At 39.7% G+C, this 13,053-nt stretch overlaps 6 protein-coding genes across 10 annotated transcripts; 3 read left to right on the plus strand and 3 right to left on the minus strand.

The window, feature by feature from the left end:
* Positions 1–1,764: 1,764 nt before the first annotated feature.
* On the minus strand, positions 1,765–2,588 carry LOC128257799 (39S ribosomal protein L21, mitochondrial). The gene is made up of 2 exons (XM_052989000.1): positions 2,423–2,588; positions 1,765–2,348 (listed from the first exon to the last, which is right to left on the minus strand). Exons 1-2 carry the CDS (start codon positions 2,490–2,492, stop codon positions 1,813–1,815), a joined length of 606 nt encoding a protein of 201 aa, XP_052844960.1. The 5' UTR covers positions 2,493–2,588; the 3' UTR covers positions 1,765–1,812.
* Positions 2,589–3,004: 416 nt separating this feature from the next.
* Positions 3,005–4,745, plus strand: LOC128257358 (ruvB-like helicase 2). Its single transcript, XM_052988344.1, is given in 3 exon segments — positions 3,005–3,144; positions 3,202–4,619; positions 4,621–4,745. Coding segments are annotated over 2 exon segments (1,443 nt in total). The 5' UTR covers positions 3,005–3,144; positions 3,202–3,210; the 3' UTR covers positions 4,655–4,745.
* Positions 4,746–5,159: 414 nt separating this feature from the next.
* On the minus strand, positions 5,160–8,862 carry LOC128257357 (lysophospholipid acyltransferase 5). Of its 5 annotated transcripts, none has more exons than XM_052988341.1 (4): positions 8,821–8,862; positions 8,306–8,421; positions 6,595–7,625; positions 5,160–6,125 (listed from the first exon to the last, which is right to left on the minus strand). In XM_052988341.1, the coding sequence occupies exons 2-4, from the start codon at positions 8,412–8,414 to the stop codon at positions 5,769–5,771; spliced, it is 1,497 nt and encodes a 498-aa protein (XP_052844301.1). In that variant the 5' UTR covers positions 8,415–8,421; positions 8,821–8,862; the 3' UTR covers positions 5,160–5,768. The 5 variants fall into 5 exon arrangements, with proteins under 5 accessions (XP_052844301.1, XP_052844299.1, XP_052844302.1 ...); XM_052988339.1 differs by having other exon boundaries at positions 8,709–8,826; XM_052988342.1 differs by lacking the exon at positions 8,821–8,862 and adding an exon at positions 8,713–8,814.
* A 407-nt stretch (positions 8,863–9,269) lies between these two features.
* LOC128257572 (BET1 homolog) lies at positions 9,270–9,982 on the plus strand. Its single transcript, XM_052988634.1, has 2 exons — positions 9,270–9,455; positions 9,552–9,982. The coding sequence occupies exon 2, from the start codon at positions 9,589–9,591 to the stop codon at positions 9,946–9,948; it is 360 nt and encodes a 119-aa protein (XP_052844594.1). The 5' UTR covers positions 9,270–9,455; positions 9,552–9,588; the 3' UTR covers positions 9,949–9,982.
* Positions 9,983–10,249: 267 nt separating this feature from the next.
* Positions 10,250–12,220, minus strand: LOC128257571 (protein max). Its single transcript, XM_052988633.1, has 5 exons — positions 12,019–12,220; positions 11,882–11,947; positions 11,318–11,425; positions 10,822–10,945; positions 10,250–10,755 (listed from the first exon to the last, which is right to left on the minus strand). Exons 1-5 carry the CDS (start codon positions 12,061–12,063, stop codon positions 10,613–10,615), a joined length of 486 nt encoding a protein of 161 aa, XP_052844593.1. The 5' UTR covers positions 12,064–12,220; the 3' UTR covers positions 10,250–10,612.
* A 256-nt stretch (positions 12,221–12,476) lies between these two features.
* LOC128257355 (SOSS complex subunit C homolog) lies at positions 12,477–13,048 on the plus strand. Its single transcript, XM_052988336.1, has 2 exons — positions 12,477–12,702; positions 12,773–13,048. The coding sequence occupies exons 1-2, from the start codon at positions 12,574–12,576 to the stop codon at positions 13,046–13,048; spliced, it is 405 nt and encodes a 134-aa protein (XP_052844296.1). The 5' UTR covers positions 12,477–12,573.
* Positions 13,049–13,053: the final 5 nt, after the last annotated feature.

The following is a 13,053-nucleotide window of genomic DNA, read 5'->3' on the forward strand; positions in this document are numbered from 1 at the left end:
TTAAATTTATTTATTAAATGCATCTTAATAAAATTCATTTGTGATATTTGTATAAGAGTTTTTACTTTGTAGGTAAGTCTAAGGGCAATATTATTTTAATGATGATTTTAATAAAAAATTATTTAAGTAATTTGAAAATATTAAACCTTTTTCTAATTTTCGTTGTTTTGCACCATTATGTTTTTATGAACTAAAAAAAAACCTATTTAAGAAACTAGAGAAAAACCAATGAAATGAAAAATTCTGCTATAATGAAACTATTGAAAACGAAGTTGTACAAAATATTAGTGCAATTAATTCAGCTGCAATCTTCCATAACACATGAAATAGTTTAGCAGGCATAAATTTAATTTGTAGGCCCAATCAAAGTGGATTCTTTCTTTAACCACACACTTGTTCTTTCACATTTTATTTTCCCTTCGAGCAAATCTGAAACCGGAAAGGCCAAACTGGAAAAAATGGGGCCAGGGAAAAGCAAAAGCAATGGCTGAAGCCAGGTAAAGGCTAAAAAGTAAACGCCTTTGGTTAGTGAAAAGTGAAAGAGCAGCGTAAACAAATACGACAGCCGCCGACTCGGGAGCGACTTACATCTGCTGATAAAGAAAGCAGCATGCAGGCATCCTACTATTTCACATATATATGCAGTTTATAAACTGTGGCGAGGGTGGTAAAAATGAGGAGGACGTCTTTTAATGAAAGATGGCAACAACAACATGGACGATAAAAGGTTGTCATTAAAATTGCAGCGGTTGCTGCTGGCTGCTGCTGGTTGCTTCATTAGAGATGGCGCCTCATCTTTGTTGTGGTGCAAAAAGTCGGGAGTTGAGTGGGGTGTTTCGTATATCAAACTAGGTTGTCGTTTTGGGTAAATACTGTCGAGAATCGAGATGAGCACGCCAGAGTCATTGAATCAAGATGAAAGTGGAATTTGAAATGGAAAAAAACAAAACAGAAGGGCAATTTTTGCAATAGATCAAAAGTAGAGAAAAAAGCCTCCTTAAAAATGTAAGTTGTTTAGTTTTAAAAACTTGTGCACAAGTAACCGGACCTATACAAAAAGGATATCTTTCAAAGAGAAACCAGATTGGTAAAAAAGTTAAGGGTGCCTGTTGCCAGATGGATGAAAAACGTTTTATGGTTAAGACATTAAAAACTTAAATGCTGCATTGTAGTTTTAAACATTTTTTTAAATGAACAGAAGCATTTTCTGAATTGTTATTCATAAAAAGGTATAAAATTGTAAAGTTAAACGAAAAACAAGAAAGTTTCATTCACAGGTTACACTGAAGACTTTTTAATTTCCGAATGGATGCTTAAGATCTCATTCTAAAATTTTGCAATTTGATTTCTAACTAACTACCCTCTAATAACTTGATTAATTTTTTTATAAAATAGTCGCTTTCATATGGTCCCAGGGGACAAAGATTCTTTGCTAAAAGAAGTCATTTTTAACATGAAAGTTAATGCAGTTTAATATTAATTGTTTTAAATAGTTGAGCTTGCATAGTTTTAGAAAATATGAAGAGAACTGACAAAATGCTTCCTAAACTGTTTTAAATGTTAAACAAAGTAATTAGCATTAAAAATTAAAAAATACTGACGTTTTAAAACCAAGTGGACACTAAGCAAAATATTTGTATTTAAAATAAACGGAAAATAGTTGTGTAAAAAATCTCTTTAAGATTCTTTTAATTCCTTTTCAGCTGCTCAATATCTCTAGAGGTCTGTGGGTCCCTTTAGTTTATAAGCATTTCGATTTCTTAATTACCTTCCAACGATTTGATTTATTTTTCTTGATTAACAGCATTTAAACTAAAAGACGCGCTTCGAGGACTCCTGCGCCTCGCTTTTCCCATCCACGGGACGAGCCAGTTCGATCGAATTGATCCGGAGCATGGTGTGCGGGGATCGCTGGAAGTTGATGCGCATGTACTGCTTCCTGCGCTTCTTCCGGAAATGGGTCTTCGTGTGGCTGAGGGTCTTCTCCACCACGGTGGCCTTCACGGTCACGAGTCCGGGTTCGAGGATGGGCCTGCCCACGAGGGTGAAGTCCCGGGCACCGGCTAGGAGTACCTTGTCCAGACTGATCTCATCGCCCGTCGTCGGAGGCCAATATCCTTCGACCAGGACAATGTCGCCGGGGGTTACTTTGAATTGCTTGCCGCACAGATGCACCACTGCGAATAGCCGTCCCTGCTCGGATTTGGCCACCTGTCGGTTGATTCGTTCGCATATGTCATGTCCCTCCTTCTGCTGATCCTTGGCTATGGCGGATATATCAACCGATTCGGCAGCCGGTTTATTTTGCTGTTTAAAACCCGGCGAAATGCTTAGCGAGCGCATGGCACCTGCAACAAATAAGAATTGTGAGAAGTTGTTATGTCACATTGTTTACATCGTATTTTACTGTATATTCTATTACCTGTTAATGCTGAATTGCGATGGGGCACTTGCCGAAGCACCTGGCGCACAGTTTGCGCCAAAAACGACATCTTTTTTCCTGGTTTTTCACTCAAAAACCATATAAATAAATATGCTCGTATTTTATTTGGATGTTGCCAGGACAGTGTTGTAAACGACGGAGGGAAAATGCTGTAACGCTTCGCCAAACAGCTGTCTTAACATATGCGAACTAACACCACTGTTAAATACAATTGTAGCTTTATAATCTAGCTATTTTCCAGAGTTGGCTTAACAATCAGCAGGGAAATCTATTTCAGATCACTACCAGATTCTTATATAACAACAGACAGAATGCAAACGGAATATTTAATTTTAATAATCTTATGGATACCGCGTAAATGCCGAAATTGTTAAAAAACCTTTATAAAACCTAAATGCCAGAAGCCACTATGGTTTGGAAGCTAACTCAAAGGATCCACTCATACGTTTTAACGTTTCATAAGAAAAGGAAACTAACAATACAAATATTTTAAAATTGAATCAAATTGAATTAAAGCTCTAGCTATTTCCAGCTAGCCATATTCAAAAACTGCCATCACAGACAGCATGTGCTGCCCGATCCAGTGCTGTGAAATACCCTCGATCTGAGTCACTTTCCAACACTTCTCCCAAAAGCAGGCCCGGCGTTTTTGCTGTCCGAATTTTGTGCCTAGCAACTTATTTTAGCTCCATAAACAACTTGTGAGTCGCTAAACGCATCTAAAAATATTATAACTTACAGTAGTTAACATATTTTAGAAGTACAAAATGACCGAGACCGAGAAAATCGAGGTACGCGATGTGACGCGCATCGAGCGCATTGGCGCCCACTCGCACATTCGCGGATTGGGATTGGATGATGTCTTGGAGGCGCGTCTGGTGTCCCAGGGAATGGTGGGACAGAAGGATGCCCGTCGGGCCGCCGGCGTGGTGGTGCAGATGGTGCGCGAGGGCAAGATTGCCGGCAGGTGCATCCTTCTGGCCGGAGAACCGAGTACCGGCAAAACGGCCATCGCCGTGGGAATGGCCCAAGCTCTGGGCACCGAAACTCCATTCACCAGTATGTCCGGATCGGAGATCTACTCCCTGGAGATGAGCAAAACCGAGGCTCTGTCACAGGCTCTGCGCAAAAGCATTGGCGTTCGCATTAAGGAGGAAACTGAGATTATCGAAGGCGAAGTGGTGGAGATCCAAATCGAACGCCCGGCCACCGGAACTGGACAGAAAATGGGCAAAGTCACCCTGAAGACCACCGAAATGGAGACCAATTACGATCTGGGCAACAAGATCATCGAGTGCTTCATGAAGGAGAAAATCCAGGCGGGCGATGTGATCACCATCGACAAGGCTTCCGGAAAGGTGAACAAACTGGGACGCAGCTTCACCAGAGCCAGGGATTATGATGCCACCGGGGCCCAGACCAGATTCGTTCAGTGCCCCGAGGGGGAGCTGCAGAAGCGCAAGGAGGTGGTGCACACTGTCACGCTGCACGAGATCGATGTGATCAATAGTCGCACCCATGGATTCCTGGCTTTGTTCTCCGGCGATACCGGTGAAATCAAGCAGGAGGTGCGCGATCAAATCAACAACAAAGTTTTGGAGTGGCGTGAGGAGGGCAAGGCCGAGATAAATCCGGGAGTGCTCTTTATCGACGAGGTCCACATGCTCGATATTGAGTGCTTCTCCTTCCTGAATCGCGCCCTGGAATCGGACATGGCCCCGGTGGTGGTGATGGCCACCAATCGCGGCATCACTCGCATCAGGGGCACCAACTACCGCAGTCCCCACGGCATTCCCATTGATTTGCTCGATCGCATGATCATCATACGCACTGTGGCCTATCTGGAGAAGGAAGTCAAGGAGATCCTAAAGATCCGATGCGAGGAGGAGGACTGCATCATGCACCCAGATGCCCTGACCATTCTGACGCGCATTGCTACGGATACCAGCCTGCGCTATGCCATTCAGTTGATTACCACGGCCAATTTGGTTTGCCGCCGTCGCAAGGCCACCGAAGTCAATACCGAGGATGTAAAGAAGGTCTACACACTGTTTCTGGACGAAAATCGTTCTAGCAAGATTCTGAAGGAGTACCAGGACGACTATATGTTCAGCGAGATCACCGAGGACCTTGAGCAGGATCCCATTTCTGGCGTAAAAGCCAAGCGTCGTGTGGAGGGGCGGCGGAGATGCCCAGGCCATGGAGCACTAGGAACGCGCATACTAGTATTCCAGCAGCCTCCCAGTACATTCTCATGACTATTTTATGATCAATAAATAAGTTTCCTTGTATCTACGATTAATTTAAACGCCTTTGATTGCGGTGTTTCACCAGGATTGTGAATAATAAAACATTAACACAAAAATTTCATTCAGTATCTACTTAGGGATCATCCAAATTTTATACTATATATGAAGGTTTGGAGTTGTTAAAATGCCGAATTTGCTTCTGATTATGATGATTTGGTAAAGAAAAAAAAGTATTTAATACCATTTAGGCCAGGTAAATTTTGACAACATTTATATTAAAGCTACATATCTACAAATTGTAAATCAACATTCAATTCCTACTTATTTAATCTGAAAAATGTGCGATTTAATGACTATTGAGTCACAAAAACAACGTTTAACGTTAAGCTAATTTGCTGATAATTTACGAATCATTAATAATGTCCAAATTACCCTATTTAAATTTCCACGCCCAATAAACGCTTGCCTTGTACCTTAAAATAATTTCATTGCATTTTATTTCGCATTTCCGTTACCGAAATTTGCACTTAGCGTGAGCATATCAAAATATATCTTTGCATCGTCTTTGTATCTGTATAAAACTGTCTTTATGGCTTAGTTAAGTCTCGAATGCTCCCTATTCAAATACAAGAAATCTTTTGCAGAAGTTGTTTGATTTTGATAGACGCGGTTCTTGTTAAAGTCTTGTGTGATCTGTCTAGTTACTAGTTGAACTAAACGGCTTATAGCACTTAAACAATTTACAATTCCATAATATATAAAAGACTGAGAATGCGTTTTTTTTTTTTGTTTGGGCAAGATAAGACAGTATCTTATCTCCAAAAACCAAAAAACATTGCATACTTGGGGATGACTCCTCCTTGACTAGGCAGACGATATATATGTATAAAATTGCATTCCAATAGCTAGTTAACAAATCTCTAGTTACAGTGGCATGTTATTTGGTAAAACTTCTCATTTGGTTAGTAGAAAATAATTCGATTCTTTGATTAAATACCAATTCCAAACAATTGTCAATGTGAAACTAAAATTTTGAGAACCTCCTGCCAGTTATTTCTTCTTTAATTCCCCCTTTTCTAATCAGACTTTTTGTCTTCTGGTTTCTTTTCCTGCTCTGTGATGTTTTCCGTGCTTTTGTCGTCTATCTTTTCATCCTCGCCAGCTTGTCTTCGTGAACTGCTCCGGAAAAAGTAATGATGGGTGTGATAGAAGGCAGCCCAGAGGATCAGGAAAATGAATCCGTAGTAGTTGACGGCACCGTACACCACGATCCATCGCTCCCATTTCAGGAACACGAATGCCGTCAGACACCAGCCCATGAAACATATGTTATACGACTTCATAACAATGAAGTATAGCAGCTTGTAGATGTCCGAATTGTTGAGAATGTGGCCCCACTTGGGCAAAACGACTTTGGTGTAGAAGCGTGTTATCTAAAAAATGGAAAAGAACAGATTATTGACCGATTGGAAATGTAAATACCATAAACAACTTCTTAAAATCTAAACTTCGTTCTGCCTTTGTGATTCTTTGTTGTTCAGATAAGCTTTTTTTTTAAACTTTTTTATGGCCCCTATTACAACCCAATTATAGTAACAAATAATAACCTCATTAAAGCTTAATGGCTCAAAAAGGTCGTTAAAAATTGTTCTGACCTGGAAGTAAAACGCATTTAGCAACATTTAAGTGCTTCCGCTAATTTACAATAAAAAAATCCCAAATTATTTTTTTCAATAAATATAATTGTTTTAACCAGGAGTTGATAAAATAATATTTAACTAAGCTTTGGGATCTTGTTTAGAATTGCAGATACTATTAAGCTACGTCGATAGTTATACGGGTACAATTTGAGGTCTCCAAAACATCCTGAATATCAGATATAAACCCAAAAAAGGCACTCACCTGTTTCTCTGTGCTCACGACCATGTATTCCATGAGGAAAGTCATATAATAGCCACTGTGATATCCGTGCCAGACGGCCAGGAAACCCAAAGCGGCGCCATAGCTGATCGTGCGATTGTTTAGGAACTTGAGTCGCTTGTAGATGTACTGTCCCACCCACTGATTGGTGTTAACATTGAAGCTTTGCACGTAATGCTCCATGGTGTTTCCACTCTCCAAAAGCTTTAGCTTGACATTGCTGCAGCCCGACCAATCGGGCTGTCCATTCTTGTCCTCGCCTTTGTAGGTCAATCCAATGCAGATGAGGGCTCCCTCGGTGAGAAGCCAGCAGGATATATATTTGTATAGACTGAACTTGGCCCAAAAGCCCAGGTAATAAATCTTCTTAATGAACGCAACCTCTGCAAACTCCGGGGTGAGGAAGTACGAGTCAGGGAAATAGCTCAATCCCACTTGACAAACGATCAGGTAGAAGGCGCCAGCTCCAAAGCGACGAACGCCAGCATTTAAGCTCCCCTCGTGCTGACGGAATTGGCCATTAACGAAGGCCTGGTATCGGCGATACGGAAACTGGGGTCCCACCAAAAATCCACTGGGGAAATAAGCGAAAGCAAAGAGTTCCAGCAGCGAAGGTGGTTCCTTCAAAGCAGTTTCCTTCTGGTCTTTCGAAAGCTCCGATTCCTCTTTCAGTCCATCGGTGATATCAAAGCCAAAGCCAATCATTCGGAGTACCAAAATGCAATGGGGCATCGTCCACAGGATATCGTAGTCATTGCTGGAGGTGAAGAAGTAGCCCAGCAGCAGATAACTCATGTGGAATACAAAGTTTATGGCCAGAAATATTTGTGCTTTCTTGCGCAGGAAAAGTACGAGGAAATAGGTGGTCAGGATGGCCACCAGGGAGTGATATGTGTCGTGGCCGTAGTTGAAGTAACACAATCCAGCGCCACATCCGGCAAAGAACATGTGATGTACGGTCTTATCGTGAATAATAGCAATAAATTTCAGATAAAATGCTGCCAAGGGATAACCTGAAAGTAATTAAATGATAAATGGTAAGATATTTAATTTATATATAATTGTAAAAATTAAAATAAATTAATTTTAAAATTATCCAAGTTCACTTAAAATAATTGATGTTGAAAAGCCTTTTGCTAGTCTTAGTTATTTCCTATCCTATAAAAAAAAATCATCTATGTATCAATTTAACATTGCTTTTGGCACTCATTAGTTGTAATAAATTTTTGTGAGCTGACTTACGAGCCTTTTGCCAAAGTGTATTATGTAATAAGCAACATTTGTTTAAGCAAATTGTGTACAAATTTGTATTGACAAAAAATGGGAAAACATTTCTAGCCCCTTAAATTTTTGCTGGCTATAAACACTTGTGCATATAGTCTATGTTTACTTTTGTATTTTATATATATTATGTATGCTTTTTTTTTGCTTATAATATAGGTACCTAGATTAAGTTAACAAAAAATAAGCATACAAAATCTCATTACTTTACGAACCAAGCCCTAAAAACTTCTCGGAGTTTAATTTTCATGCTATACTTAGGAATAAGGACAAACTTTATTTTTAAAATGTTTAATGAAAGGCCAATTTGAGATTTATTGGGAAATAGGTTGAAAGTATGGTATGGCCTGATGAACTTAGTCATGGGTCTCCAACAAAAAACCGTCAAAAAGCGAGGGCTTTGAAATCTTACCGGCCACGATGGTCAGGAGGAGTCGAAATGCCTCCACGGGAACCCCAACTGCATCCGCGACTCCATCCATTAGGCCCTTGTGGGGCAAGATTTCCGTAAATTCCGTCATGCTAAATCTGGAAAAAATGAGTTGCAGCGATTATCAGTGACTTTACTCGCGTGGTTCATTGTCCTTATCACCCAGTAATTGTTGTTATTGCTGTTGCCTCATATTACGCAAACTGATTGTTTTTTTATCATCACACGGGTGCGGGGGAGGGGGAAAGATTAATCAAAGAAGAAGAGCAAAGCAGAGACAAGACCAACAACAACAACAAACGAGTGCACTTGGTCAGGGTCAATGAGAATTGATATACAAAGGTCGAATTATCTCGGCGAGCCACTGAATTCAATGATGACGGACTTGCCACCGCACGGATTTTAATATTTTATGCTTATTGATTTCACGGTCAGGTCATAAAAATGAATGGGAAAAACAAACGAAAGCGGCAAGCTAAATTGTTAGCCAAAATTACCTAAAGTTACTAAACACTGGAGCAGTGTGGCTGTTGGCGGGAGCATAGAAAATACCTAATTCTAACAGTAATAGTCACTCGGATTAACCCATTAATGGTGGTTGGGGGTAAATTTAATTTCACATTTTTAATATTAGTAACTACATGTGTATAATAAAAACAGAAATCTGGAAATTAAATCTATACAAATGATAAACTTATAAAGCAAATGAGAAGGAAATAAATGTAAGAGATACAAAATTTCAAATAATATAAGGCAGATAGAGGTGGTTAATAAAAAATGTCCTTGTGTTCCTTAACATTTATATTTTATAAAATTATGCTAGTTTTTTATTTTGTTTAGTTTTTGATTTCAATTAATATACCTAACTTCACGGTATAAGACGAAAAATAACGATCAGCCATGGGTTAAACGAATACCGTAAAAACAAAATACGGTAAGTGTTAGCTCGCGCGCTTTGGTCACACTATTCGACAACCAACAATTGGATTGCATTTTAAAAATATAAATTTATTTAATCTAAGCATTAGTCAGCCACAACCGAGAATTGCGACGAGGGGTCAAGGGTCAATGCGCAGTCAGCCACCGAGGTTGACCCCAGAAACGAAAATACCAACAGCTGTTCTGCCGCTGGGTGAGATTCCATGTTTACGTTTACGTGTCACTTGAATGGGACTCTGTGATTTCCGGATTTCGAACTAATTTGCATCATATTCTAAATAATTTGTAGCAATCCGGATGCCAAACTGGCACACACGGGGAGCAGTATGCGCCGCAACAACTACCCATATCAGCCCCTGAACCAGCAGCCATCTGGATCTAATCCTCATCCCGCCAGCCACGATTCCCTGGAGGCCGAAAATGAACAGGCCGCAGAGGAGCTGAAGCAGAAGATCGGAGCCCTCAAGTCCCTCACCATCGACATCGGAAATGAGGTTCGCTACCAGGACAAACTCCTGCGCGGAATCGACGACGACATGGATCGAACGAGTGGCTTTCTGGGCAACACGATGACGCGGGTGGTGCGGTTGGCCAAACAGGGCGGCGGTGCCCGCCAGATGTGCTACATGTTTCTCTTCGTCCTCGTCGTCTTCTTCATCCTCTGGCTGACCCTTAAGTTCAAGTAGTTGTTGCTAATTTTATTAAATATATACCCACAAATTTGTATTGTTTAGTCTAGAGAGAGAGAAAAAGCTTTAATTTCTTTGGAATGCCCATCAAATGACTAAGTTTTTGGATACTTCATTCAAAAAATATCAGTTCTTGAAGTCAAATTTAAGTTAAATCTGTTATTGTTTCTGTATAAGGTGACTGAATCAGTTTCATAAAGTACCTATTTGTAGTTCTTCAATTTTTTTCTATCACAAAAATGATTCACAGTCAATATATTATCGTGACATTTATTCATACTATTCATTACCAACAAAATTTGTTTTGCTATACTTGTTACTTACTTTTTTATTAATTAGCGCAGAGAGTAACTATTTGCTCAAAGTACAAAAAGAGACACACGCATACAAATTAAGGTCGAGTGGGTGGGTTACAGTATGGACTTACAACTAATGATGATTATGATTATCGGACTTGTTACAGTTTTCATTTTCAAGTAAATTGATCGAGTTTAAATTGATTGGAATTTGGAACCAATTCCTTCACAACTTTGGAGGTCTATTGCTTTTGGGTAACACAACTCTAAGAAAAGTAAACTTAAATCGACGAAAATATTCACAAGATTGGCGAAAGCGAAAACCGGAACGTGCCTGCATGCCGCATTTTGGACTGGCCAAGCGGCTATGCGTGGAAGGTCTTCATCTTTTTATTACGTCTGCTGAAATCTGGCTCGAGGTCATCGTCGTCGGCCTCCTCGCTGCCCAATTCATCCTCGCTGAGAAATTCGGCGTATTGATCGCCATTCGGACTCTCCAACGCTCGAACTGCGAAGTACAGAAACGAATTTTATGTTCATGTTCATTTTTAAATCGTATTTTATCTGATTTTACTTTGCTGATCTAAAATAATATTTTGCTTTTTGATCTCCTCTATATCCTTCTGGTTATCACTGATCTTCCGCCTCATCGTCTGTATGCACTCGGTGGTCTTTTTCAGAATCTGGGCTCGACTCGCCTGTGAAAGAACAATTATTTTTAAATCATTATAATTTAAAGTTTAAATTGGGCTTATTTGATATATTCAATACTTATTTATCTTCAATTACTCTCGTTTTGAAATATTTAAGGTTCCCCAAGATAATTATTTGTGCATTTGAGAAAAGGGTTACATCAGTTGAATTAAATTTCATACAGTTACCTATGAACAAGTATTTCTTGATCTGCTTTTTTGAACACAACCGAATATTTATAAATCAGCTTATCTTATGTCATTATAAACAATTATAGAAATGTGTAGCTGTTCCCTTCCAACCGAGTCTCCAGCTCTACTATCATGACAGGTGCTAGTTTCTTGACAGCCACATGATTACCCAGTGCCATCCATTACCTTCTCGCCCTTGAGAGTGGGTACCGCCTCTCGCAGGTTGGTGAAGCTTTCCTTGATGTGATCCCGCCGCCTTCGTTCCAAGGCGTTGTGATGAGCTCGCTTTTCGGCCTTCAAATAATCGTAAAAATATTTGATTATAATCGGAGATATAGTTGAGTTCTGAATAAAATAAGTGGTGTAATGTGAAATGCTTCTAAAATATAGTTTGAAGGTTGATCTATACACTTAATACAAATTTAAATTTTGCCAACAAAAATATGTATGTATACTGCAAATAATTTAATTTAAATAGTTTTATACAAATTTTAATTTCCCAAACACGTATACTTTAAGAAGGATTACACATATATACAAAATATAGTTATCTGTAATCTATTTAAATTTAAAGCGAATTTCATTTATTTATGTGTAGAATTTTTAAAAAGAAAAGTAAAAGCTATTATTGTGAACATGGCTGTATGTAATCACCACTTCGTAACAACAACAACATGTGCGTTCTGTTTATCAACAAAATGGAAATGTGCGCAGTCGCTTCTTGTTTATTTGAGGCCAATTGATAGTCACCTGTGTGAAATTTGCAGTGCTCGTGTGTCGCGAGGATCCCAAACCATTGTCCGAATCCCCATCGTCCTATAAAAATCAGTAATTTGGAATTATAATACGCATAAAAACACACTTAGTTTTTTTTTCGATTTGCTTACGTCACTTTCGATATCAATATCACGGTCGTCGTCACTCATGCTCATTTTGTTGTTTCACTTGTTTTCTGGGGTTTCCGAGCAATTAATTATTTATTTTTGGAGAGTCAGCTATTTATTGCGAATGTTTGTTTGTGATTATTGTAATTAAATCTGTTGTTGTCTGTTTCACGTTTTATGACCGAGTGTGCCCGCATTCTGGTAGCCAGAAAATGCCAAAATTATACTACACCATGAAAGCCCGCCATTAGCATTTAAGATTTAAAATTTATTTTTTTATTAATATTATTTGTTATTTTGGAATACTTGCTGATGCTGAACATTAAAGAAGATTAATTCGCTTTATAAAAAAATGTTTTAAATGTTTTTCTTTAAATTTGAAAGTTCAAATTCCCAAACAGGGAATACCCCAACTCCTTCAAAGCACAAAACAGTCACACTAAAATTATCCCCAGTGTGACCGCACGAAGCCGCGTGCAAAATGACAGAAGAAGAAGCATAGGCACATATTTTTCACATTAAGTTCCGAATTTTTGACAATTAAACTTAGACTATTTGATGGCTTTTCCCACCACAAGTGCGCAGCAAGCCGAGACGAACCGCAAGATACTCGAGGAGATTCAGACGAAGAAGCAGCTGCTGGCGGGCGGGATCATAAACTTGGGACTAACTGGCACTGCGAATCAGGTGGGTTTATATGGACATGGAATATGAAGATTCTAAGGGAAATTACCTAAACTTTTGTTCGCACCTTTAGATGCCAGCACCTCCTTTGCTGGGACAACCGACAACAGTGACTTCACCCGATTTCCAGGTGGGCGTGGGCATTGCCACCAATGCCACATCCACGGCCCGCTCTGCATTTAATCCGACGAGCTCTACAACTCTGGGCTTCTTTGTACCTCAGGATTCGTATTTTGGAAACAGTTTCATACCCGTGCTGCCTCGTCTGGAGCCGCTGCCGTCGCCCGCGACCACGCCCACCGCCACCACAGCCAGCCCCCAAAGCGTTCCGAGTATCAGCAAATCGTAGTAGCT

Source organism: Drosophila gunungcola, assembly GCF_025200985.1.
Source record: "Drosophila gunungcola strain Sukarami chromosome 3L unlocalized genomic scaffold, Dgunungcola_SK_2 000002F, whole genome shotgun sequence".
In the NCBI taxonomy this organism is placed as follows: domain Eukaryota; kingdom Metazoa; phylum Arthropoda; class Insecta; order Diptera; family Drosophilidae; genus Drosophila; species Drosophila gunungcola.

Excerpts from the sequence above, each read along its gene's own strand:
- LOC128257799 (XM_052989000.1), bottom strand. The coding sequence starts at position 2,492 with ATGTCGTTTTTGGCGCAAACTGTGCGCCAGGTGCTTCGGCAAGTGCCC. Across the intron at positions 2,349-2,422 it reads TCGCAATTCAGCATTAACAG|GTGCCATGCGCTCGCTAAGC; the intron begins GTAATAGAATAT and ends TATTTGTTGCAG.
- LOC128257357 (XM_052988341.1), bottom strand. The coding sequence starts at position 8,414 with ATGACGGAATTTACGGAAATCTTGCCCCACAAGGGCCTAATGGATGGA. Across the intron at positions 7,626-8,305 it reads CCTCCTGACCATCGTGGCCG|GTTATCCCTTGGCAGCATTT; the intron begins GTAAGATTTCAA and ends AATTACTTTCAG. Across the intron at positions 6,126-6,594 it reads TCGTGAGCACAGAGAAACAG|ATAACACGCTTCTACACCAA; the intron begins GTGAGTGCCTTT and ends TCCATTTTTTAG.
- LOC128257572 (XM_052988634.1), top strand. The coding sequence starts at position 9,589 with ATGCGCCGCAACAACTACCCATATCAGCCCCTGAACCAGCAGCCATCT.
- LOC128257571 (XM_052988633.1), bottom strand. The coding sequence starts at position 12,063 with ATGAGCATGAGTGACGACGACCGTGATATTGATATCGAAAGTGAC. Across the intron at positions 10,946-11,317 it reads CCACTCTCAAGGGCGAGAAG|GCGAGTCGAGCCCAGATTCT; the intron begins GTAATGGATGGC and ends GTTCTTTCACAG. Across the intron at positions 10,756-10,821 it reads TATTATTTTAGATCAGCAAA|TTCGAGCGTTGGAGAGTCCG; the intron begins GTAAAATCAGAT and ends TGTACTTCGCAG.
- LOC128257355 (XM_052988336.1), top strand. The coding sequence starts at position 12,574 with ATGGCTTTTCCCACCACAAGTGCGCAGCAAGCCGAGACGAACCGCAAG. Across the intron at positions 12,703-12,772 it reads TAACTGGCACTGCGAATCAG|ATGCCAGCACCTCCTTTGCT; the intron begins GTGGGTTTATAT and ends TCGCACCTTTAG.